At 44.9% G+C, this 25,131-nt stretch overlaps 1 protein-coding gene across 4 annotated transcripts in view; it reads left to right on the top strand.

The window, feature by feature from the left end:
* LOC133750638 (S-adenosyl-L-methionine-dependent tRNA 4-demethylwyosine synthase TYW1) overlaps positions 1 to 25,131 on the top strand; it is a 221,777-nt gene that overhangs the window by 18,018 nt on the left and 178,628 nt on the right. For all 4 annotated transcript variants that reach the window (XM_062180247.1, XM_062180248.1, XM_062180249.1 and 1 more), the window contains exon 7: positions 6,005 to 6,127. In XM_062180247.1, coding sequence (XP_062036231.1) covers positions 6,005 to 6,127 — 123 coding nt within the window. The remainder of the gene's footprint in view (positions 1 to 6,004; positions 6,128 to 25,131) is intronic.

The raw sequence follows: 25,131 nt of genomic DNA on the forward strand, positions 1-25,131 counted from the left end.
TGATGGGTTGCTTAAAGCCTTTATCTATTAAGTCCAATGTCTGGATGTTCTTAGGAACCATGTCCTAATTTGTTTTGTGCTGCTACCTAAGATTGGGTAACTTACAAAGAATAAAAATTTATACTTTTGCATTTCTGGAGGCTGGGAAGTCCAAGATCAATGTGCTGGTATCCAGGCTGGCATTGTGGTATAGCAGGTAAAGCTACTGCCTGTGACACCAGCATCCCATTTGGGTGCCCGTTTGAGTCCCTGCTGCTCCACTTCCCATCCAGCTCCCTGCTGATGTACCTGGGAAGGCAGCAGAGGATGGTCCAAGTGCTTGGGCCCCTGCCTCCCACGTGGGAGACCTGGAAGAAGCTCCTGGCTCCTGGCTTCAGTCTGGCCCACTTCTGTTCGTTGTGGCCATTTGCAGTGTGAACCAACAGATGGACGAGTCTCTCTCTCTCTTTCTCTCTTGCTCTTTTTGTTTCTCTGCTTTTCAAGTAAATAAATAATTCTTCTTCCTGCTGCATTTTCATGTGGCAGAAGCTAGAAGGAGAAGAACAAGGGAACTCACCCCCCACCCTTTTTTATAGTGGCCTTCATCCACTCATGAGCAGCTTTCTCCTCCCCATGTTCTCTGCAGGTGTCAGAAAAGGGTTTCCAGCATTCAGCAGGTAACTCAACTGTAGCTCTCATTTACCTCCTGGGATTCCCTTTTTAGTCCATATTTGGCCTCTGGGCTTCCTAGCTTTTCTGCCAGCTCAGTGATACATATAAAATTATACTTTTTATATTTTTGTCTTTGTTTTTTAAAAAGATTTATTTATTTGAAAGACAGAGAAAGAGAGGCAGGCAGAGAGAGATCTTTCATCCGCTGGTTCACTCCGCAAATGGCTGCAACAGGTGGAGCTGGGCTGATCCGGAGCCAGGAGCCAGGAGCTTCTTCCAGGTCTCCCATGTGGGTGCAGGGGCCCAAGCGCTTGGGCCATCTTCCTCTGCTTTCCCAGGTGCATTAGCAGGGAGCTGGCTTGGAAGTGGAACAGCTGGGACTCAAACCAGCACCCGTATGGGATACTGGCACTGCAGGTGGAGGCTTAGCCTACTATGCCATAGCACCGGCCCCTAAAATTGTACTTTTAAGTGTGTGTTTTTTGCTCTTAGTTGTTTTCTGAAGGAGTAAGGTGTGTAATCTGCCACTGTAGACTGCCGTGGCTGGTAACAAAAGTCCCAGTTTAGTCACTTACTCCAGTTTGGTTCCCTCCCCTAGTGAGGGTGTCCATTTCCATGTTCATGTGACATGCTGTTGTCAAGCCCGTGGCTATTTCTGTGTCCTCATTTTACTTCTCAGCAGCATTTGACATAGCTAACGCCTTCTTTGACTCAACTTTTCATGACCTCATTCTGATGATTTTCTTCCCTTTTACTTAGGGTTTTTCTTTATCCAGTCTCTAAATGTTGAAGCTATTCAAGGTTTGGTGCTGCGTTATTTCTTTGTCAACACTGTCTTCCTGAATGACCTCTTCCAGCTTCTTGGCTTCTAATGTGGTCCGTATGCCAGTTAGTCCCACATTCGTATTTCTAGCTCTAAAGTGTGCCCTGAATTCTATTCTCAGCACTGGTACTTACATGTTGAAGACATCTCTTGCTTCATAAATCCAAAAAGGAGCTCTTTCTTTGCTCTTTCCCAGTCTGTTCCTCCTTGGCATTTTCTTTTTTTTTTTTTTTTGACAGGCAGAGTGGACAGTGAGAGAGAGAGACAGAGAGAAAGGTCTTCCTTTGCCGTTGGTTCACCCTCCAATGGCCGCCGCGGTAGCGCGCTGCGGCCGGCGCACCGCGCTGTTCCAATGGCAGGAGCCAGGTGCTTCTCCTGGTCTCCCATGGGGTGCAGGACCCAAGGACTTGGGCCATCCTCCACTGCACTCCCTAGCCACAGCAGAGAGCTGGCCTGGAAGAGGGGCAACCGGGACAGGATCGGTGCCCCAACCGGGACTAGAACCCGGTGTGCCGGTGCCGCAAGGCGGAGGATTAGCCTGTTGAGCCACGGCGCCGGCCCCTCCTTGGCATTTTCCATCCTAGTGCATAGCACCACTGTCGCACTTGCTTTAAAAGGATACATAAGAGCCATGCTCAGTTGTTTACTTTTCCTCATTCTCACGTTTGCTTCTTCTTAAGTCTGTTTGGTGCATTGTCTAAAACATGAGTCAGCAAACTTTCTCTGTCAAGGGCCAGGGCTGAATATTCCAGCTTTGTAGGCCACGTGGTTTCTGCTACAACTATCAGCTCCTGCACTGGACCAAGAAAACAGCCATAATAATGCCCAAGTGAGTGCTCATGTTGAGATTTGGCCAGCAGCATATAGTTTGACTTCTTGCCTAAAATAGCTCAAACCTACCCATTTTTTTCTTTTTTTTTTTTTTTTTGACAGGCAGAGTGGACAGTGAGAGAGAGAGAGACAGAGAGAAAGGTCTTCCTTTTGCCGTTGGTTCACCCTCCAATGGCCGCCGCGGTAGCGCGCTGCGGCCGGCGCACCGCGCTGTTCCGATGGCAGGAGCCAGGTGCTTCTCCTGGTCTCCCATGGGGTGCAGAGCCCAAACACTTGGGCTATCCTCCACTGCACTCCCTGGCCACAGCAGAGAGCTGGCCTGGAAGAGGGGCAACCGGGACAGGATCGGTGCCCCGACCGGGACTAGAACCCGGTGTGCCGGCGCCGCAAGGCGGAGGATTAGCCTGTTGAGCCACGGCGCCGGCCCCTACCCATTTTTTTTCTAACTCTACTGTCAACTTGTAAGACTAAGCCGTGTTTTTGTTTGTTTGTTTTTATTTGACAGGCAGAGTTAGACAGTGAGAAAGAGAGAGAGACAGAGAGAAAGGTCTTCCTTCCGTTGGTTCACCCCCCAATGGCCACTGCTGCCAGCATGCTGCAGCAATCCAAAGCCAGGAGCCAGGTGCTTCCTCCTGGTCTCCCACGCAGGTGCGGGGCCCGAGCACTTGGGCCATCCTCCACTGCCTTCCTGGGCCACAGCGGAGAGCTGAAATGGAAGAGGAGCAACCGGGACTAGATCCTGGCGCCCACATGGGATGCCGGCACCGCAGGCGGAGGATTAACCAAGTGAGCCACGGCGCCAGCCCCTAAGCCATGGTTTTTGATTAGATGAGTTAAGAACCTCGTTTCAAGTCTCTGTTCTCCACCCAATGTGCAGAACAATTGTGAAAGCACAAGGGAGGTAATTTTATTCTCTTACTTAAAAGGCTTAAATGGTTTCCCACTGCTGCTTTAATAAAAGCCATATGCCTTAGTATGGCCTAGAGTTCATTTGAGTCTTGAATTTCTTTACCATCATCCTGTACTACTCTCCATCTTCCTCACCATTCTCCTTGTGCTGAAAATCTGTGTCAAGTGACAAACGAGTTTGAACATCCACATTTGTTCTCCTGCTACTCTTTAGTCCAGCCAGGATCTTTTCTTTTCCAGGGTATAATAGTACCTTGTTCACGGATATCCTGGTCTACATTCTGTGTCTCTTAAATGATCTTCCATATTCCTGGTAGAGTGAGGTATTCACGAGGCAGATCTGTTATTTCTGTTTGGATCACTTTAGAAGTGTCCCATCCTCTCCGTCCAGGACACAGAGGCCCCCTGCAGTCTGGCCCACAATTCTCTCCCCATTGTGTTTGCTTTATTCCTTAAGTGCCTGGAACTTCAGAATTGCTTACAGTTGTTGCACGCCCCCTGCCATTTGCCCGAGTGACTTTGCCCATCTACCTCCAACAACTTGCCTGCCTGTCCTCCCCTGACTGGGCAACTTCACCCAGCCTGAACGTTTGGCTCAGGTGTCCTCTCAGACAGCCTCCCAGGGATGCTGAGCTAGGTTATAGGGCTCCTGGTTGGCTTCATAAACTTTCATTAAAGCATTACCACTTTATAGTCTCCGCCTCTGTGGCTGCATTAGAATTTCTCTGAAGAATAGGGGAATGTGTCACGCTAATTTTCTAGCCCTAGTGCCTACTATGAATTGTGTTTAATGTTTATGGAGGAGCACTTCGGATGTTACCCAAGGTCACAGAGTTGAGTTAGTAGTGGTTATGATTCTATTTTTAAAAAATTTTAAATTTACTAATTTTCATTTTTATATGAAAGGCAAAGAGAGAAAGAGATAGACAGATGGAGAGAGATCTTTCTTTTGTGGGTTCACTCCTCAAATGTCTGTAACAGCTGACACTGAGTCAGGTCAAAGCTAGGAGCCCAGAATTTAATCTGGGTCTCCCAGGTGGGTTTCAGGGATTCACGTACTGTTGCCATCATCTACTGCCTCCCAGGTATACATTATCAGTTAATTGTATTGGAAACTCAAATGCTGGGACTAGGTATTCTGATATGGGATGTGGGCATCCCAGTGATGACTTAATTGCTGTGCCAAACGCTGCCCCCGTTTTGATTTTATGTGATGATTAAAAGGGTTCCTTTGAGAGGCAATAAATTTCTGACTTGAGATTTTATGTGAGAAACTGTAAAGCTCTAAGGAGAAGCTATAGTGGGGAGTCTGGAATAGCATTCAGCAAATCCAGCTAGCTGCCTGTTTGTTTGTTTTGTTTTTTGTTTTTTGTTTTTTAATGTAACAAAGGTTTGGGGAACATAACCGTGCTCACTAGTTTATATATTGTTGTGGCCATTGTTGTGTTAAAGCGGCAGAGCTGCAGAGAATGTATGTTGTGCACGCTCAGAAATGTTTACCAGTTGGTCCTTTACAGAAACATTTTATTGACCTCTGGTTGAGGATAACATGAGGAAATTGAGCCATAGGATCCCTGACGTCTCTTCTGTGTCTAAGCTTCTATAATTCATTGGAAATGAAGAGGTGGAAGCACAGAACTCTGAGTGACGTTGATATTTTACTGCAATCCTCAGAGAATAAGTGCATTAGGAGAGCCTAATATACTTGTATGTCTTTTCTGTTTTTTTTTTTAAGCTTTTATTTATTTACTTAAGAGACAGAGTTACAGAGAGAGATGGAGAGCAGAAAGAGGGCTTTAGCAGAGAACTGGATGCAAAGTGGAGCTGCCGGGAATCAAACCAGCACTCACACGCCTGTGTCACTGATGGTGGCTTCCCTCACTGCACCACAATGCCAGCCCCTACTTACATGTGTGCACACATTGGTTGGGAAGCATTGGCCCCAAGGGATTGACTGGTTGTTAGAACGTGTGTTTCAGGGGTCAGGCATCATGCCACAGCAGGCTGAGTCACTAGTTGAGACCTCAGAGAGGAGCTGTTCTGTGTTGCAGGCTTGATGAGCACCCCGATCATGTGCCACCCGTCTGCTACACTCTGGGACATGTGGGCCTGCAAATGAAGGTTATTGACAGTTATCCTTGAGTGACTCAGCAGCTGCCCACTGTTTTAAAAAAAAATAATAACACTTGACTTCTTAACGATCTATTTATCCTTCACTTCTGCTTTAGCATCTCATGGGAGTAGAGGGTGACGGCTGTGTCTGTCTCTGTGTCTGTGTGTGCCACTGAAACCACTTGTGATTCCCTAACTTCTTCGTCTAGCCCTTAATTTCCTCATTTATAAGATGATCCTGAGCACAAGTATCATAAGTAGGGCCATCCTCCAGTGCTTTTGCAGGCACATTAGCAGGGAGCTGGATAGGAAGTGGAGCAGTCTCAAGCAGGACTCGATCTGGCGCTCATGTGGGATGCAGGCACTGCAGGTGGCGTCTTTTTTTTTTTTTTTTTTTTTTTTTTACTTTTTAAGATCTATTCTTTTATTTGAAAGGCAGAGTTACAGAGAGGCAGACGCAGAGAGAGAGACTCAGGAGAGGGCCACTGAGGTTTTTATTACTCTTTTTGATACCCTTTCACAGTGATTATTGTCATGACAAAGACTGTGTGTGTGTGTGTGTGTGTAAATTTTTAAATTAAGAACTTGAAGTCTGTGACCTCTCTGTGGAAGGGAGAGTAAGAGACTGTTGCCTTGGCTACTTGGAGCAGTGCCTTTCTGAAGCTTTTTTTCTTCCAGGAGGAAGAGCCCTGTGAGAGCACTAGTGAGGAAGAGTTTGGTCCTGAAGACCATCAGGGCTTCAGTTCTGTTGTTGATGTTGAGGATCTTGGCAAAATCATGGATCACGGGAAGAAAGAAAAGGTACCATTATTTTGGAAAGTGCATTTGGGTAACATTTAGTATTTTGTATTGCTGTGTGGCCCATCTGAGTTCACCACTGGATGGTTTCATTTCTCTAACAGTCCTAAGAATTTTATATTTTTTACCACATTGACATGAGCTTTGTTAAAATCTTCCCTCTTAACCCTGTGAAAATGGGCTAGTAGGAGGATAAGCAAGAGATGAAGGGGAGATGGTCAGAGAGAGTTTAGTCGGGGCTGAGGATGAAAGGGATGATAGAATTTATTATCAATGGGTTTTATGTGGCTGTAAGCAAAGTCAAGGACAGATGATAAAGTGGGAAACAATAGTTACTTCTTTAGATCACTGAAAGGGATTCATCTTTTTACTATCCAGAAATCTCAAAAATTAAAAGAAAAAAAACCCAAAATCTAATAGAAAAATATTCACAATTCTCTACAGAATTGTCAAACTACAGAATAGACAAAAAAGCACTCTAAATAGATTTCAATGTATGAAAAGATGTACAGTTTCACTTATAAGGGAAATGCAGATGAAAACTACTCTGAATCTGTGACTCCCCTAGCAAAATAGGAGAAAATCAAAAGGTAGGTCTCACACTCAGTGGGTAGCAATGCTGCCACTCTAGCACAGCATACTGTTCTATCATGAACTTCGTATTTAAAAAAACTAGTATTAAAGGACCATACTCTACAATAAGGACAACAGTATAGTATAATAAAGTGATAAGCAAGTAACGTAGTCGTTTATTCTCATTATCAAGTATTAGGCATTGCATATAATTGTATGTGCTATATTTTTATATGACTAGCAATGTAGTGGGTTTGTTTGTACCAGCATCTCAAAACGTGTTGTTAACGTGTTGCAGTTATGATGACTATGATGCCACTAGACAGTAGGAGTTTCTCAGCTGCCTTAGGGACTGCTGTGGTATCTGTGATCTGTTGTTAACTGAGGATGTGTGACTGTTACATACGATGTTTCTAGCTGTGTTTACTGAAAGACTACCTGTTCTGACATCAGCTATCTGATACCACCTGGGTGTCCTGTTTGTCAGTTTGGTTCTGGTATGAATTACCTGGAGTTAGTGTCAGACTCCCCAAGTTTACAGAAAAGTCCTGCTTGACAAGAATACACATTTCAGACACCAGCTTCAAGTGTCAAGGTCCACCTGTACATCTGACCACCCTGGTGTAGACTTGAGGGTTCCCACAACCCCGTAGGTTGGCTGGTTTGCCACAGTGACTCACAGAACTCACTGAAAGCATTGTACTTACTATTGCAATTTTCTTATAAAGTCTACAAAATAGGAACACTCACATGGAAGAGATGTGTAGGGCAAGATCTAGGGTATGGGGATAAGGAAGAGACATAGAACTTCTGTGTCCTCTCTAACTCGACTCTAGACCCATTACCCCCAGCCCTGACCCCACCCCTGCCCCTGCCCCACATCCATGTGTTTCTCACTAGGAAACTCCTGAGCTTTGCTGTCCTGGGTTGTTATGGAGCTTCCTTGTACAGTAGGGACAACTGATCAAGTCATTGGGCAGGCGACTGTGCTCATTCTCCAGCCAACCCCACCCCACCCCAGCCTGGTCCTGGAGGTCAGATTGGCCCAAGGTTGCAAGTCTGTAATCTTGGGATTGGTCTTTCAGGTGGCCCATCCCATTCTAAAGCAATGTAGGGGCCCACCAAAAGTGATCTAATTTGCATAACAAAGATAGTCATTTAAGGCCAAAGATTGTAAGCATAGCAAAGATACTCAATTGGGAAATTCTAAGGTTTTTTGAAGTTGCCTACCAGGAGCCAAAGTCAAAAACCAGGTATAGTTTTTATTGTGCCACAGACCCAGAAATGATGAACACAGTCGAATCTTCTTTTCTGAATGCCCTTCTCCCACTATCACGGAAAGCAGCTCCTTGGAGAATTGACTGATTCCAGGGATGGGGAAGGGAGAGCAGTAGATGAGCCCTGGAACATCTCTTCAGTAAGTAGGTCCTCATTAACTGTGCAAACAGGTTGAAAGGATTCTGACAGGTCAAGTTTGAAGTAATGTGAGCTTCAAAATGGTAAACAATAGATTGTGTTAAAGGAAAATCCTTGTGCTACTCAACGGGAAGGTATAGGTGAAGGTTTCCAGACAATAAATGGAGAAGGCATGATGTAATTAGAAAGTCACCTGCTTGTATTCCCTCCTGTAATGGTGGATTAGCCTAGTGAGCCATGGCGCCAGCCTATACAGTGTCTTTTTTTTTTTTTTTTTTTTTGGACAGGCAGAGTGGATAGTGAGAGAGAGAGACAGAGAGAAAGGTCTTCCTTTTGCCGTTGGTTCACCCTCCAATGGCCGCTGCAGCCGGCGCATCGCGCTGATCTGAAGCCAGGAGCCAGGTGCTTCTCCTGGTCTCCCATGCGGGGGCAGGGCCCAAGGGCTTGGGCCATCCTCCACTGTACTCCCGGGCCATAGCAGAGAGCTGGCCTGGAAGAGGGGCAACCGGGATAGAATCCGGCACCCCAATATTTAGTCTGGGGGCTGGCGCCATGGCTCACTTGGTTAATCCTCTGCCTGCTGCACCGCCATCCCATATGGGCACCAGGTTCTAGTCCCGGTTGCTCCTCTTCCAGTTCAGCTCTCTGCTGTGGCCCAGGAGGGCAATGGAGGATGGCCCAAGTGCTTGGGCCCCTGCACACACATTGGAGACCTGGGAGAGGCACCTGGCTCCTGGCTTCAGATTGGTGCAGCACTGGCCATTGCGGCCATTTGGGGAGTGAACCAATGGAAGGAAGACCTTTCTGTCTGTCTCTCTCACTGTCTATAACTCTACCTGTCAAAAAAAAAAAAATTTAGTCTGAATCTAATTAAGGGGAAACAATAAGACAAATCTAGAATGTAGGCACATTAAATGTCAACATCATAAACAATAACAACAGTAAAACATGGACAGGGTAAATGTTCTAGGATTAAAAATGACAATGAAACATAACAGTACATTGTGTAAACTTTGATCTTGGATCAAAGAGAAAAAGCCATTGTCTAAACATTTGGGCAAATTTGAAGTGGGCTTTTTAATTAGATAATATTGAATGTGTGTTAATTTTCTTAGCTGTAATTAATGGTATTGTGTTTCTGTAGGATCATGGGCATTTCTTTTTGGAGATGGATTCTGCAGTATTTAAGGGTAAAATTTCTTAGTGTCTGCAACGTACTTTGAAGTCGTTCAGCAAAGCTGTCTGTACTAGTACATATATTCGTGTGTGTGTGTGCATGTACTGTGTAGAGAATGGGTAGGAGAGCATGGGTCTTTATTGTACCTTGCAACTCTTCTGAGGGTTTGAAGGAAGTGTGGGGGAGGGATTTGCTTTTTCCACACTCCTTCAAAACTACTAAACAAAGCTAGTGGCGGCCAAACTATAAACAGTTTATGATATTGCCATAGGAGAATTATCTCCCATTTTTTTGGTAGGACAGTTGAATGAAGAGCTTTCATTGTATAAAGTCTTCAAGAAATTATTCCTTGCATTCTGTTTTTACTCTGGATGGTTCTTCTGTAATTTTCTTAAATGGAAGTTAAGTTGAATAATGTATTTAATTTTATCTAGTTAAATGAAAAATTTTACTGTTAACTAGTGTACTTATCATAAAGGAAATTTAGAAAGGAGAAATGGGAAAATCCATCTGTGATTTTTCCTTAGAAAATTCACTATTAATATGTGGAATATTTAGTTTTTGTTTCATATGCATTCAGTTTATTATGTCTTTCATAATCCAGATGTTTTTAAAACCCTTATTTTAAAATCTTTAAACAGTAATGAATGTTGTTAGTATGACTTACATACTATGTTGTTAGTTAATGTTGTTAGTATGACTTGTATATTAAACTAGGATTCCTCTGGGAAAGTGACCATAGAAATGGCTTGAGTTTCACCGTCCCTTTAAACCTGCACAGGAGGGGTAACCCTTTCCCATCTTTGCATGAAAACTCTAACAGACTCCATGATTTCCTGCCTGTTCTTAGTCACCCAGGTCCTATGGGCCCATTAAGGCACAAAACAGTCTCAATTTAGCAGTGGGATATCCAGCCCTACATGATAGAGTTTCCAGTCTAATTCCAACGGGAAACTCTCTCCTCTTCGTCCTTTATTTACTTTCTAGCCTCAAAGCTGCTGTTTTGGATTTCCTTAGGGTTTGCAGAGCGTGTGGGGCGGTAGGACTGATACATAGAAATAGAAACATTCTTTCTTGATTGATAATCTCCTAACATGACTTCCTGTGTGCTGACTCCAAGTCAGGTGTTCAAAGTTGAGGCTCTTCCAAAGAGCATTTTAGTCTTTTTCCATGGCTATGTCCCAGGCAGGTCCGTTGCACTGGGCACAGAGTACTCTTAGAAGCGTACTTAGTGCTTCTGTGTGCCCTGTACCTCTGGCTTTCTCCCTTTTGGAGTCTTCTGTCTGCTCTCCTCTAATTACCCAGTAGGTCAAGAACTTATCTATCCCTTACCTCTAGCCTGCTGTAGCCTGCTCTGCAAGGGACCGCTCCTGGAGGGCCCCAGTGGTTGACATGGGGAACATTTTTTTTTTTTTTTAATTTTTTTTGACAGGCAGAGTGGATAGTGAGAGAGACAGAGAGAAAGGTCTTCCTTTTTGCCATTGGTTCACCCTCCAATGGCCGCCATGGCTGGCGCATCACGCTGATCCGAAGGCAGGAGCCAGGTACTTCTCCTGGTCTCCCATGCGGGTGCAGGGCCCAAGCACTTGGGCCATCCTCCACTGCCTTCCCGGGCCATAGCAGAGAGCTGGCCTGGAAGAGGGGCAACCGGGATAGAATCCGGCGCCCCAACCTGGACTAGAACCTGGTGTGCTGGCGCCACAAGGCGGAGGATTAGCCTATTGAGCCATGGCGCCGGCCATGGGGAACATTTTTAAAGTGACATTTCTAAGATACTTCTCTTTATAGTTCTCTTTATACTCTCTCTTTATAGTTTCATTTAATGACTTGTTTACAAACGTTAAACAGTTTCAAAGACTACAATGCCTTCTTCTTCTTCCTGGGTCTGTTATTCACAACTTTTGATGGTTTCCAAGTTGACAATATTCTTCCAGTTTTTTAAGTTTCATTTATGTATTTGAAAGAGTGATAGAGATGGGGGAAGAGAGATCAAGATCTTCCATTCATGATTTATTTCCCAAGTTCCTACAACTGTCAGGGCTGAGCCAGGCCTGTGCCAGAAGCCAGAGCGTGCAGGTAAAGGAACTCAAGTACTTGGGTCATTACCTGCTGCCTCCCAGAGGCCTTAACAGGAAGCTGGATTGGAAGGGGAGGTGGGCCTTGATCCCAGGTACTCTGATATGGGATCCAGGTGCCCCAAGCAATGGCTTAACCCACTGCACCTCAGTGCCTATCCCTGACACGTCAAGGCATTTTACTACCTTTACAAAAACATTTCTATTTTGGTATAATTTTTCATTTATGTGAATGGGGCCATTTTGTATTCCTAGCCTACAGACTGCTCATTTTTCCCCTTACATGCAAGCTTGCTAGTCCTGTCATACAGATTAATTAAATTTAAGGTTTATGTAGTCCATAACTATTTCCCATAATTAAGTTGGCTATTGTTGATTGACATTTAGGTATTTTCTACTTTATGTAATAAATACTCTTGCTTATTTTTTTTTTTTGGCTGGTATAAATCTATATGACAGATTAATCCCTAAAATTAAAATTCTTGGGCCAAAGGGAATTTTTTACTTTTAGTATTTTCAAATTGCCCTGAAAATATTTTTATTTCTGCATACAGTATGGAATAGCTGTGAGAATGCCTATTTCTCCATAACCCGGATGTTATCAGCCTTTTAAATCTTGACAGTCTGAAAGATGAAAAATAGTCACTTTATTTTAATTTGTATTTCTTAGATTTCAAGTGAGATTAAATTCATTTCTCATTTTTTGGTCAGTTTGCCTCCTTCCTTCTCTTCTCTTCCTTCCTACTTTCTTTCCCTCCCTCTCTCCCTCACCCACTTCCCTTCCATCTTTCCTGTGAGTGATCTCTCTCTTTTTTTTTATTTAAGATTTACTTATTTATTTCAAAGTCAGAGTTACACAGAGAGAGGAGAGGCAGAGAAAGAGAGAGCTCTTCCATCGGCTGGTTCACTCCCCAGTTGGCTGTAACAGCCAGAGCTATGCTGATGTAAAGCCAGGAGCCAGGAGCTTCTTCTGGGTCTCCCACATGGGTGCAGGGGCCCAAGGACTTGGCCATCTTCTTCTGCTTTCCCAGGCTATAGCAGGGAGCTGGATCAGAAGTGGGGCAGCCGGAACTCGAACCTGTGCCCATATGGGATGCTGGCACTGCAGGCAGTGTCTTTACCTGCTATGCCACAGCACCCGCCCTAAGTGATCTCTTGTTATCCACATGGAGTTGGTGAAATTTCAAGGTTAAGTCACAGTTCCCAAGACTCTTGATACCACCTGCGAGTTTGTCGAGGTCCTTAAAGCATGCTCAGGTTTGATTAGTTGTTAGAAGGACTCACAGAACTTGCTGGAATTTGTTATACTCCAGAGTTACAGTTCGGTGTAGGGAAAGAAGTGCTAGGTCTGAAGCTCTTCCATGGTCCTCCAGGCATGTTACCTTCCCACCATCGGTTGTGACAGTGTGGACTGGGTATTGTCAACCTTGGAAGCTTACTTGAGCTTAAGTATGTCGTTTTTACTAGGGCTTCATCACATAGACTTGAATGATTGATTGATTGTCCCCATGGTTTAATTCAGCCTTTTTTTTTTTTTTTTTGAACTTAAAATCTCACAACCACTGTTTATTATAGAGCTGATCCCTGATACTGGTGATGGGCTTATCAGTAGGATTTCTGGTAGCCAGCACCAGCCAGCACCATGGCCTCCAAACGTTTTTCAGCAGTCGGGGTCAGCTACCAGCAGCATACTGGTCATATTTCTGGTAACAGGCCACCAGGGCTTTGGACATGGACTGGCAGATAGCATAAATCTGAGCCACGTGACCACCAGCCTTCACTCGGACACAGTTGTCCATGCCAGCAAAGCATTCCTTGCCCAGCAGCAGAACAGGCTCCAGTAACTTGTACTGCAGCGAGCGTGGCGCAGCCATCTCCAGAGGCCTCTCGTACACCTTGATAAGGCCGTCACCCCGTTTGCAGTGCGCCACAATGGTGGCTGTCTTCTTGGGTCAGAAGACCTGAACAGACCATAATAGGCCTTGCACAGCATGACTGCGGCCTGCTACAGAGATCCTCACCATGAGGTGCCGCAACCAGAAAAGCTCAACTCAAATCTTGAGCATCCTCCCTTCACCTTGGAATTTGGGCTCTTCCCTCATGGCCCCAGGGATCCACCATAAGACTCTGTGGTACAAAGGGACCCACCCTGAATGACAAAGATAATTCCCAAGGGTTTAGAGTGTATCTTCCAGGAGCAGCAGACAAGCCCACACACTTATTCTTTATTGTCTGCTGTCCTTCATCTATTTTTAAATTGGGTTATTTGGCTTCCTTTGTAAAGCTCATAATCAGAAAATACACCAAGTGCCCTAAATTATGTTTTTTTTTTTTAACTTCAAAATTCCTGTCTTTCCCTTTTTTTTTTTTTTTTTTAAAGATTTTATTTATTCATTTGAGAGGCAGAGTTACAGACAGTGAAAAGGAAAGACAGAGTGAAAGGTCTTGGCCAGCGCTGTGGCTCACTAGGCTAATCCTCCACCTGCGGTGCCGGTACCCCAGGTTCTAGTCCCAGTTGGGGCACTGGTTCTGTCCCAGTTGGTCCTCTTCCAGTCCAGCTCTCTGCTATGGCCCGGGAAGGCAGTGGAGGATGGCCCAAGTGCTTGGGCCCTGCACCCACATGGGAGACCAGGAGGAAGCACCTGGCTCCTGGCTTTGAATTGGTGCAGCGCGCCGGCCGTATTGGCCATTTGGGGGGTGAACCAACGGAAGGAAGACCTTTCTGTCTGTCTCTCTCTCACTGTCTAACTCTGTCTGTCAAAGAAAACCAGCAACAACAGAGAGAAAGGTCTTCCTTCCATTGGTTCACTCCCCAAATGGCCGCAATGAATGTGTTCCCTCCCCAACTGTGCTGATCCGAAGCCAGGAGCCAGGAGTTTCTTCCTGGTCTCCCACAAGGGTGCTTCTTCCTGGTCTCCCTCACAGGTGCAGGGGCCCAAGGATTTGGGCCATCTTCTACTGCTTTCCCAGGCCATAGCAGAGAGCTGGGTGGGAAAAGGAGCCGCCGGGACTAGAACCGGTGCACATATGGGCTGCAAGCACCACAGGTGGAGGATTAACCTCCTGCGCTCGTTGCACTTTGTTGCTGATTTCCTGTTTGTTACTGATTTCCTAATACTCCCTGTGTCAGGTGTTGTCTCTGTTATTTTTAAGCAGCTTTTGTGTTTTAGAAGCCCCAGAAGGGGAGCTGTGGAGAATGACAAGTATGTTGAATGTGGGTTCAGGGCCCAGCCCTGGCATGTAAGGGTGCAGCTGACCCTTCCCTGGCACTGGTCCCCCCCCTCCCAAGGCACACAGACTGTGCCATCCTCCTTTAGTTGTGTGTGAAAATACTTTCTAGAAGTAAAAAGCCTCACATGCATCAGAATGAGAAGTACCTTTGCTTGGGCATTTTAAATTTGTTTCTGCATTTTCTTAGAGTTGGTTATTTTTACTCTTTTCTCATGTTTTCTTTTTTGTTGTTGTTGTTATAATTAGCACTGGACTGAGACCTCTTTTAATTTTAAAAACATACGAACATGTTCTTAGGATACACCTTCCCAAATTGATATACTGAGCTAAAATAAATGTGTAATTTATGGCTTAATTAAAAAGTAGTAATTTTCATTGGTGAAACTGTCTTAAAATGAAGCATGAGGTAGACAATTTATGTAGATGTCTGGATTTTCCACCAGATTAAGCCTTATTTAAAGCTTGTTGAGTGAAGGGTTTGGGATAATTGGTGGGTGTATTTTTTCTTTGCTTTTTCACCTTATGACCATTAGAGGGCACTAAAGGATACAATAATGAAAATTTTGGGCCGGCTTTTAAATTATTTTTGGAAATGAAATGATTTTAGACTTACCTTATAAGCTGTAAGTAGCCAATTTAGGGTATTTCAACTTTCTCAAAACTCTCATAAAAATCAGTAGATCTAGGGGAAAATATTTGTAATTTTCCAACTTCAATATGATATGTAAGTAGGCTGCAAGTTTTTATTTTCATTTCTGTTAGGTTATGGAAGGATTTTTTAAAAAAAAATTTTAACTATAAAAAATTATTTGTTAGAGAGGAAAGTGCTCCCAACCGCTAATTCATTCCCCGAATCCCCACAGCAGCCTCAGCTGGGCTAAGGTAAAGCTGGGAGCCAGGAAGTCCATCCAGTTCTCCCATGTGGGTTGCAGGGACCCAATTACTGGCATCATCATCACGGCCTCCCAGGGTCTGCATTAGCAGGAAGCTCGGGATAGGAGCTGGAGCTGGAGCTGGGAGTCGGGCCCAGCCACTGGGACGTGGGACATAGCTGTCCTGTCGTCATGACTGCCAGGCCAAATGCTTGCCCCTACAGCAGAGTTTTAATAACATGTCTTTTGTTTTCATTTTATTTTGTGCATCATCTACGAAACCCAGTGCCAGAAGCTTTTATTGCATGGGTTTTCTTCTTCATATTATTTTTGGCATTTCCTTTGGGGCTAATTCATATATATTCCTGAACGGTTTTCTGTGTGGTCGTTACACACCCCATTAAATTGCCATAGTTGTTACGGTAGAGAGAGATGCAGGCTGCTTCAGGGCTTATGGGCATGGGCTGTGGCGTTGGGCCAAGCCCTCTAACTGCAAGTCCTCTTTTTGAGTAGTGTTCACTCACTCTCATGGAGCCAGACTGCCCCATACTGTCTCAGCTTTTCTATCTTTTGCATTTGTAAAATGGGAAATAACAGTATCTGCCTTACAAGGTTGTTATGAAAATTAAATATAATTCATCTATATAGTTTGTACTTGATAACTATTAACTTATACAAAGTCTTCTGAAAGTTCATAAAAAATTCATATTATGAAAAAAAAACTGCCGGCGCCGCGGCTCACTAGGCTAATCCTCCATCTTGCGGCGCCGGCACACCGGGTTCTAGTCCCGGTCGGGGCACCGATCCTGTCCCGGTTGCCCCTCTTCCAGGCCAGCTCTCTGCTGTGGCCAGGGAGTGCAGTGGAGGATGGCCCAAGTGCTTGGGTCCTGCACCCCATGGGAGACCAGATAAGCCCCTGGCTCCTGCCATCGGAACAGCGCGGTGCGCCGGCCGCAGCGCGCCAACCGCGGCAGCCATTGGAGGGTGAACTAACGGCAAAAGGAAGACCTTTCTCTCTGTCTCTCTCTCTCACTGTCCACTCTGCCTGTCAAAAAAAAAAAAAAAAAAAAACTATGCATGGATTTCCAATTTTTGCACCAAAATAAGCTTATCTTTTTTAAGAAAAATTATCTTTGAATCCCTTTTTTCTATGAACTTTTTTAAATCCTCTGGTATATAAGAAAGGTATCTTCAATTGGCATTGATTTAGCCTGAGTAGAATATAACCAAGTTATTCTACCTCTTCCTCTGTTGTAATGCTTTGCACATTCTAGGGCTGATGAGGATTTGAAAGAATGAGTAATTCTTTACTTTAAAAAAAATATTTATTTGAAAGGTAGAATAACAGAGAGGGAGGGAGGGAGGGAGAGACAGACATCTTCCTTGCACCAGTTCACTCCTGCAAATCCCAGAAATGGTTGGCACTGGTCCAGGTCAAAGCCGGGTTATCTGAAAGTCCATTAAGGTCTTCCACATGGGTGACAGGGACCCAAATACTTGGGCCATCTTCTGCTTTCCCAGGCGCATTAACAGGGAGCTGGATCAGAAGTGGAGTAGGGACTAGCACTGTGGCATAGCAAGTAAAGCCTCCGCCTGCAGTGCTGGCATCCCATATGGGCACCAGTTCGAGTCCCGGCTATTCCACTTCTGATCCAGCTCTTTGATATGGCCTGGAAAGCAGTAGAAGATGGCCCAAGTGCTTGGGCCCCTGCACCTGCATGGGAAGACCTGGAAGAAGCTCCTGGCTCCTGGCTTCAGATTGGCTCAGCTCTGGCTGTTGCTGCCAACTGGGGAATGAACCAGCACGTGGAAGACTTCTCTCTCTCTGCCTCTCCTTCTCTCTGTGTGTAACTCTGACTTTCAAATAAATATATCTTTAAAAACAGCAAAACAAAGCAAAAAAGGAGCAGCCAGGACTCAAACCACACTCTGATATTGGATGCTGGCATTGCAAGTGGCGCCTTAACCTGCACCACAATACTGGGCCAACAGAGTACATCTACAATCAAGAGTGTTAAGAGTTTGAAACATTGAAAAGAAAGTTAGGGAGACAGATGCAGGTGGGGAGAGGCTGGGGAGTTAAGGAAAATGGCATGTTTGGAGAACTCTAAACAGCTGGGGTGGAGACATTTGGAGAGTGAAACAGTGAAGGAAGGAGGGACAGAATCCAGCAGTTTTCTCACACCCTTATGGAGGTCTGAGTTTTTTCTTAAAGGCAGTGGGCAGCAGTGTGATTTGATTGAACAGGAGAATGGGATAGGGATGCCGGACAGAGGATAGTTCAAGGGTAGACTCAAAGAATTAGGAGATATCAAAGTGCTGGATTATCTGATTTAGTTCCTGTGGTGACTCTGAGGTACCTGGACTATAATCTCCACTTTACCATTTTGCAGGGAAAACCTCTGAGGCTTAGGTTAAGCAGAGAGTCCCTAGACAGATGACTGGTAAGTGCTGGCTTCCAGCCTACACTGCATCTCTTTGTGTCGCTCCCTTCTGCTGCCTCCTAGGGGAGTCGTGGTTCCCAGAAGGGAAGCTGTAAAGTTAGAGAACAAGGAGCCAGGAAGAGCCTGACAATTCTGAGCTTGTTTATTTTCTGTTGCTCTTAATGTTGTGATTTGTCAATGTATAAAGCCTTTAGCTGGTTATTCTTCCTGCAGTAAATACATGTTGCTAAATCCTCCCTACAGCATGTTCTGGTTAAGCAGACAAATAGCATCAGTGTCATTAGCTTTGGAAATAAATGGCAATGCTTGATAATTACTCACCAGAGAAACATTTCAGTTTACCAGCAGTTTAAATGAAAAAGGGATCTCAGTGTGTCCAGTTCTGATTATAAAAATTGCATTGGTTATTGCAGTGAGATAACAGGAAGCTGGTATCATTATTAAGGCTTTGAGTCTTTAAGTTACCTAGAAATATAAAAAGCGACATGCTTTCTTCTTTTTTATTTTTGCAGTGAAAGCAAAGCTTTATTAATGATATTGCAAGACTGGGCCTGGTGGACCAGCACACCCGGGTAGTTTATAGCAAGCTCTTTATTTCCTAGCACACAGGTCCCCGCCCCTTCCCCATCGGCTGAGTAACTACAGGGTTGCAATCTTCCAGGCATTTGTTTCAGCTGTGTTGGTCACTCCTAACTTCCTGTCTGCCTAAGGACTTTCAGGTGCAGGTAACTTTCATTCTCACTTTCAAAATGAAGAAACGTTTACTCTCAGGATGCTCTGCCATCCCTCCTGATGTGGGGGTGGGAAGAAGGGAACTGTTGTTCTCCCCAAATGTTAGAGGCATTGCTTTCCACTTAGAGGAAAGATCTGAGTGGCTATTTCCTACTGAAACTTCCTCTCAGGTGTCACAGGGAACTCTTTCCTGAGCTCTCTGAAATTGAGGTAAATTTCCTTCTCTCTGGTTCTCTCAGCACCACATGCTTCTTGTTCATCATAAAATGACACCCACAGTTGATGCACTAAATATTTTCAAGGGGGCTGCCATGTGGCAGAGTGTGTTAAGCCTCTGCCTGCTGTTATCAGAGTGCTGGTCGAGTCCTGGCTGCTCTGCTTCCAATCCAGCTGCCTGCAAATGCACCTGGGAAAGCAGCAGAGTATTTGAGTCGCTGTCACTCATGTGGGAGACCTGCGTGGAGTTCCTGGCTACTGGTTTCAGCCCGGTCAGGCTGTTGGGAGCATTTGGGGAATGAGCCAGAAGATGGAAGATGCTCTCTCTGTCACTCTGCCTTTCAAATAAAATAAATCAATCTCTTAAAAAGTGTTGTGGCATAACTGGTAAAGCCAGAGTTTGCGATGCCAGCATCTCATATGGGTGCCGGATCATGACCCAGCTGCCCCACTTGAGATCCAACTCCCTGCTAGTGGCCTAAGAAAACAGTGGGGGATGTCCCAAATGTGTGGGCCCCTGAACTCACGTGGGAGACCCAGAGGAAGCTATGGGCTCCTGGCTTTAGCCATTTGGGAAGTGAACCAGATAAAAGACTTCTTTCTCTCTCTCTCTCTCTCTCTCTCTCTCTCTTTCTTTCTTTCTTTCTCTCTCTCTCTCTCTCTCTTTCTCTCTCTTTCTCTCTCTTTCTCTCTCTCTCTCTTTCTCTCTCTCTCTCCCTCCCTCCCTCCTCTTCCCTCTCTTTTTCTCTCTCTCCTCCTCTTTCCCTCCCTCTCTTCCTTCCCTCTCTTCCCTCCCTCTCTTTCTTTCAAATAAATAATAAATCTAAAAGAAAGTGGTCCAGGCACTTTACAAGCATTATCTTAATCCTTTCCACAAAATCCTGTGATAAGCGCTTTGATCGTTATCTCCAATTTGCAGAGGAGGAAATTAGAGCCCAGAGAGAATGGGAAACTCTTCAAGGTAACACAGCTGGTTGGTGGCCAAGCCAGCACTGTAAAACAGGTTTGTGTGAGGCTAGAGCTGCTGTTCTTAAGGTTGACTGTTTACTTCTTTTTTTTTTTAAAGTTTTTTTTTTTTTTTTTTCAAAGAGTTACAGAGAGAAAGAGGCAGGGATAGAGAGATCTTCCATCTGCTGGTTCACTCCCCAAATGGCTGCAGTAATTTTGGTTGGGCCAGGCCGAAGCCAGGAGCCAGGAGATTCCTCTGGTCTCCCGCATGGGTGCAGGGGCCCAAGGACCCAGGCCCTGCTTTTTTTTTTTTTTTTTTTTTTTAAAGAAAGCTTTTATTTAATGAATACAAATTATAGGTAGAACTTTAGGAATATAGCAGTTCTTCCCCCAATACCCACCCTCCCATTCCCACTCCCTCTTACATCCCCACTCCCTCTTCCATTCCATTCTTAAGATTTATTTAAAAAAAAAAAGATTTTTATTTATTTACTTGACAGGTTGAGTTACAGACAGTGAGAGAGAGAGACAGAGAGAAAGTTCGTCCTTCCATTGGTTCACTCCTCAAATGACCGCAACGGTTGGAGCTACGCTGATCTGAAGCCAGGAGCCAGGAGCTTCTGGTCTCCCATACGGGTGCAGGGGCCCAAGCACTTGGACCATCCTCCACTGCCTTCCCAGGCCAAATCAGAGAGCTGGATTGGAAGAGGAGTCGCCGGGACTAGAACCTGGCACCCATATGGGATGCCGGCGCCGCAGGTGGTAGATTAACCTAGTGCGCCATGGTGCCCGCCCCAAGATTCATTTTTAATTAACTTTATATACAAAAGACAAATTCTATACTAAGTAAAGATTTCCACAGTTTGCACCCACACAGACACACCAAGTATAAAGTACTGTTTGAAAACAAGTTTTACAGTTAATTCTCATAGTACAACTTATTAAGTACAGAGGTCCTGCATGGTTACTGCAGTGAGAAAACAGGAAGTTAATGTCATAATTATGTTTAAGGCTTTGAGTCTTTAAAAGTCACCTAGAAATAAAAGGTGACGTGCTTTCAACCTCAAAGCTACCTTTATATTATTATATTCAGGACAGAGAGTGGAGAATGTTAACACCTAGGAGATTAGAAGTAGAATTAGATCATCTTGACCTAGGCATGGCCTGTGTAGCCAGCAACACCTCATAGAGAGTTCTGAAGTTAGTTCTATAAGTCAGGTTGTCACACAGAATCACTGAGTCAGAGTAAAGCTCTTGATACACCTGGTCAGACTGCTGTCCCACAACTTCAAAAAATAGCCTTAAAATCTAGTGTAGCTGGCGCCACGGCTCACTAGGCTAATCTTCCGCTTGCGGTGCCGGCATCCCGGGTTCTAGTCCCGGTCGGGGCACAGGGTACCAGTCCTGGTTGCTCATCTTCCAGTCCAGCTCTCTGCTGTGGCCCAGGAAGGCAGTGGAGGATGGCCCAAGTGCTTGAGCCCTGCACCCGCATGGGAGACCAGGAGGAAACACCTGGCTCCTGGCTTCGGATCGGTGCAGTGCACCAGCCGTAGCAGCCACTTGGAGGGTGAACCAACAGAGGAAGGAAGACCTTTCTCTCTGTCTGCCTCTCTCATTGTCTAACTCTGCCTGTCTATATATATATATATATACACACATATACACACACACACACACACACATATATATATATATATATATATATATATATAGTGTGTACAGAAAGCCTTGAATCATGACCAAAGTTAGTCATTTTAGAACTGACCCATGACCTGTGAATGGTATATTGGGGATGCACTTATTAAAGAACTAGGTCTCTGAGGATGTGGACTTAAATTATAGCAGAAGGAATATTAGTTATACATGAAGATAAGGGTTTTTTGTTTTGTTTTGTTTTGTTTTTTTTACAGGCAGAGTGGATAGTGAGAGAGAGAGAGAAAGGTCTTCCTTTTTGCCGTTGGTTCACCCTCCAATGGCCGCTGCGGCCGGAGCATCTCACTGATCCGAAGCCAGGGGCCAGGTGCTTCTCCTGGTATCCCATGCGAGTGCAGGGCCCAAGGACTTGGGCCATCCTCCACTGCCTTCCCGGGCCATAACAGAGAGCTGGCCTGGAAGAGGGGCAACCGGGTAGAATCTGGCGCCCCAACCGGGACTAGAACCCAGTGTGCTGGCGCCGCAAAACGGAGGATTAGCCTGTTAAGCCACGGCGCCGGCCGAGATAGAGCTATCTTAACAATCGCTGGTTCACTTCCCAAATGGACGCAGTCCCAAGGCTGGGCCAGGGCAAAGCCAGGAGCTTCTTTCAGGTCTCCCCTGTGGGTACAGGGGCCCAAGAACTTGGCTATCCTCTGCTATTTCCCCAGGCTCATTAACAGGGAGCTATATTGGGAGTGGAGCAGCCAGGACTCAAACCAGTGCTCAAATGGGATGCTGGCAATGCAGATGGCAACTTAACCTTCTATGCTACAGCACTGGCCCCAAAGAAAAAGTTTTTAGTACTGGAAGTTGACAGTTCTAGAGTCACTTACTGAAGAGTGGGGTGTGTTTGGGGCTAGGTAGGCTCTGACAGTTTTGAGGCATTGACCCATTTATTCAACCAACGTTTACTGAATGCTCACCTTGTGACCATATGGCTTCAGGCCCAGGCAGGTTGATGCACAGAAAAATGACTGCAGAGAACCTAGAGATTCCATATCCTAAGTTTTGGTATGAATTGACAAAGAAAGGAGTCACCTGATAGCCAGCAAGGATCTGCAGAACCAACAGAAAAACTTTCTCAGAAGACATAGATATTTTGGGTCATCAAAATCTTGTTTATTGTAAAACACCTATTGGGCAGTTCTCTGACTCGGTGGCATTTGACCTTAAAAACCTTTAACATGTCACCTTTTTGGTCTTGTTTTTATCCTAGGCAAAACTGGGGTGGCACCGTTGTTTCTGGGATGATGGTATGAAAATGAACTGGGCAGAACCATGTGATAGCCTTAAAAAAACAAAAGGAAATTAATACTGTTGTTTTACCTGAGTGATTATGTAAGATGCACAGCTATAGGCCGGTGCTGTGGCTCACTTGGCTGGTCCTCCGCCTGCGGTGCTGGCAGCCTGGGTTCTAGTCCCAGTTGGGGTGCCGGGTATGAGTCCCGGTTGCTCCTCTTCCAGTCCAGCTCTCTGCTGTGGTCCGGGAGGGCAGCAGAGGATGGTCCAAGTGCTTGGGCCCTGCACCTGCATGGGAGATCAGGAGGAAGTACCCAGCTCCTGGCTTTGGATCTGTGCAGCGCCAGCCGTGGTAGCCATTAGGGGAGTGAACCAATGGAAGGAAGATCTTTCTCTCTTTCTCTCTCACTGTCTATAACTCTCTCTCTGTCTCTCTCTCTCTTGCTCTGTAACTCTGCCTGGCAAATAAATAAATAAATAAAAAGATACACAGGCTATAAAGGACTTCTTATTTATAGTTATTTTCATTAATGGTTATAATTGGCTTTCCTTTTGCATGCCAGAGAACAGCAGCTTTGAAGAGTGTCCAGTACAGTGGGTGCAGGAGATGGGGGTTGGAGATTGATACCATATTATAGTGTGGCAACTACAGTTGTCCCTGAGGGGAGACCAAGGCCGTGGTAATAGTGAGGTGCTGTGGACAGACAGAACTGCTGTGTTGGGAACTGAAGCTCTCAAACTTGTTCACTCATCGCTAAATGGGGGTGTACAGGAGAGGGAAAAGTCAGGGTTCACTGATTCTGGGATTTTCAATTATTTCTGCTTAGGCCGGGTGACAGGTATAAATAAAGACATAAAAATGTATGTGTCTTACGTAGTTGTTATATTTGGCATCTTCAGTGGCTATTATATTGTTTCATTGGAGCAGAGAACGGGCAGTGTCTGTACCCAGGAGATTAGAATTAGAATTTGAGTGGTGCAGTAAACATCCTTGGGGTGAGTTATGAAGCACTGGGTTTCTTTTTAGCAATGAAATTACTACTGCCTATGGAAGATAGGCCTAAACAGCTGGAGAGGGAAGTGATGATAAATGTTGTTTGTCCCACTGTTGGAGACCTTCTCCAGTAGCTGCCATGACTGAATCGGGAGTAGCAGTACTCACATTTTATAACTGTGGGTTTCTCTAGTGGTTGGGCATAGATAGTGTTCATTTTATAGGGGAAAACCTCAAGGGGGCATCTGTGGAGCTCTGGTCACGGTTATTCAGAGGCCAAGATCATGGAGTGAGTGCAGTTTTGCATTTATGTGGTCTTTGGGGTAAGCAAATAAGCTGGTCATATTTTGTGATGACTGAGGTTTTTGAGGGCTAATAATGCAGCCTCCTATCAACCTTTGCATGATTGGTGGAGGAGCCATGTGGAATTGCTTCAGAGACATTTAAATGCTCTCAAGGTCAAGGTTAGTTCACTTGGCATTGCATAAGACTTCTTTTTCAAGTACACTTCTTTTAAGTCTGAAATAGATTTTTAAAAAGCTGAAGAATTCCTCCTTTTTATTGTAAAACACTTTAGCAAAATAATAACTAGTGCCTTTTTATTTTTTATAAAATGCCTACCATTAAGCCAATTACTTTTGTAATAGATAAAAAATGATTGATGTTTGTTTATAAATTTTTTCAGTTCCGTCTGGAAATGTGTAGTTAAGAACTCTATTAACAGAAGCAGAATTGCTCATTAGCTTTGCATTTTGATGGCACTTTGTGATTTGGAATGCTGACTTTCAGACCGACAGAACGTAATGCGGGTATACATTTCTCATTTGGTACATTGGACTCTCTAAAGAGCGTTTTCACTGATTTCCTATTACAGAGCAAGTCCCTGAAGTAATAGAGAAAGCAGAGAAATTAACTCTAAATTCCTTTGGTTTATTTTCTGTGTATGTATAGTTTAAAAAAATGTTTAATCTTGTTTTATTAGGATACTTTAATCAGTTTGTAGAAAAATGAAAGATTTTGGTGCAAACTTTTTTTTTTTTTTTTCTGACAGGCAGAGTTAGACAGAGAGAGACAGACAGAAAGGTCTTCCTTCCATTGGTTCATCCCTCAAATGGCCACTATGGCCGGCACGCTGCGCCAGTCCGCAGCCAGGAGCCAGGTGCTTCCTCCTGGTCTCCCATGCAGGTGCAGGGCCCAAGTACTTGGGCCATCCTCCTCTGCCTTCCCGGGTCACAGCAGAAAGCTGGACTGGAAGAGGAGCAACTGGGACAGAATCCAGCGCCCCAACCGGGATTAGAACCCGGGGTGCCAGCGCCGCAGGCGGAGGGTTAGCCTAGTGAACCGCAGTGCCGGCCAGTGCAAACATTTTATTTAAAAGATTTATTTATTTAAATA

The sequence above is a fragment of the Lepus europaeus genome, chromosome 21 (genome assembly GCF_033115175.1).
Source record: "Lepus europaeus isolate LE1 chromosome 21, mLepTim1.pri, whole genome shotgun sequence".
Lineage (NCBI taxonomy): Eukaryota > Metazoa > Chordata > Mammalia > Lagomorpha > Leporidae > Lepus > Lepus europaeus.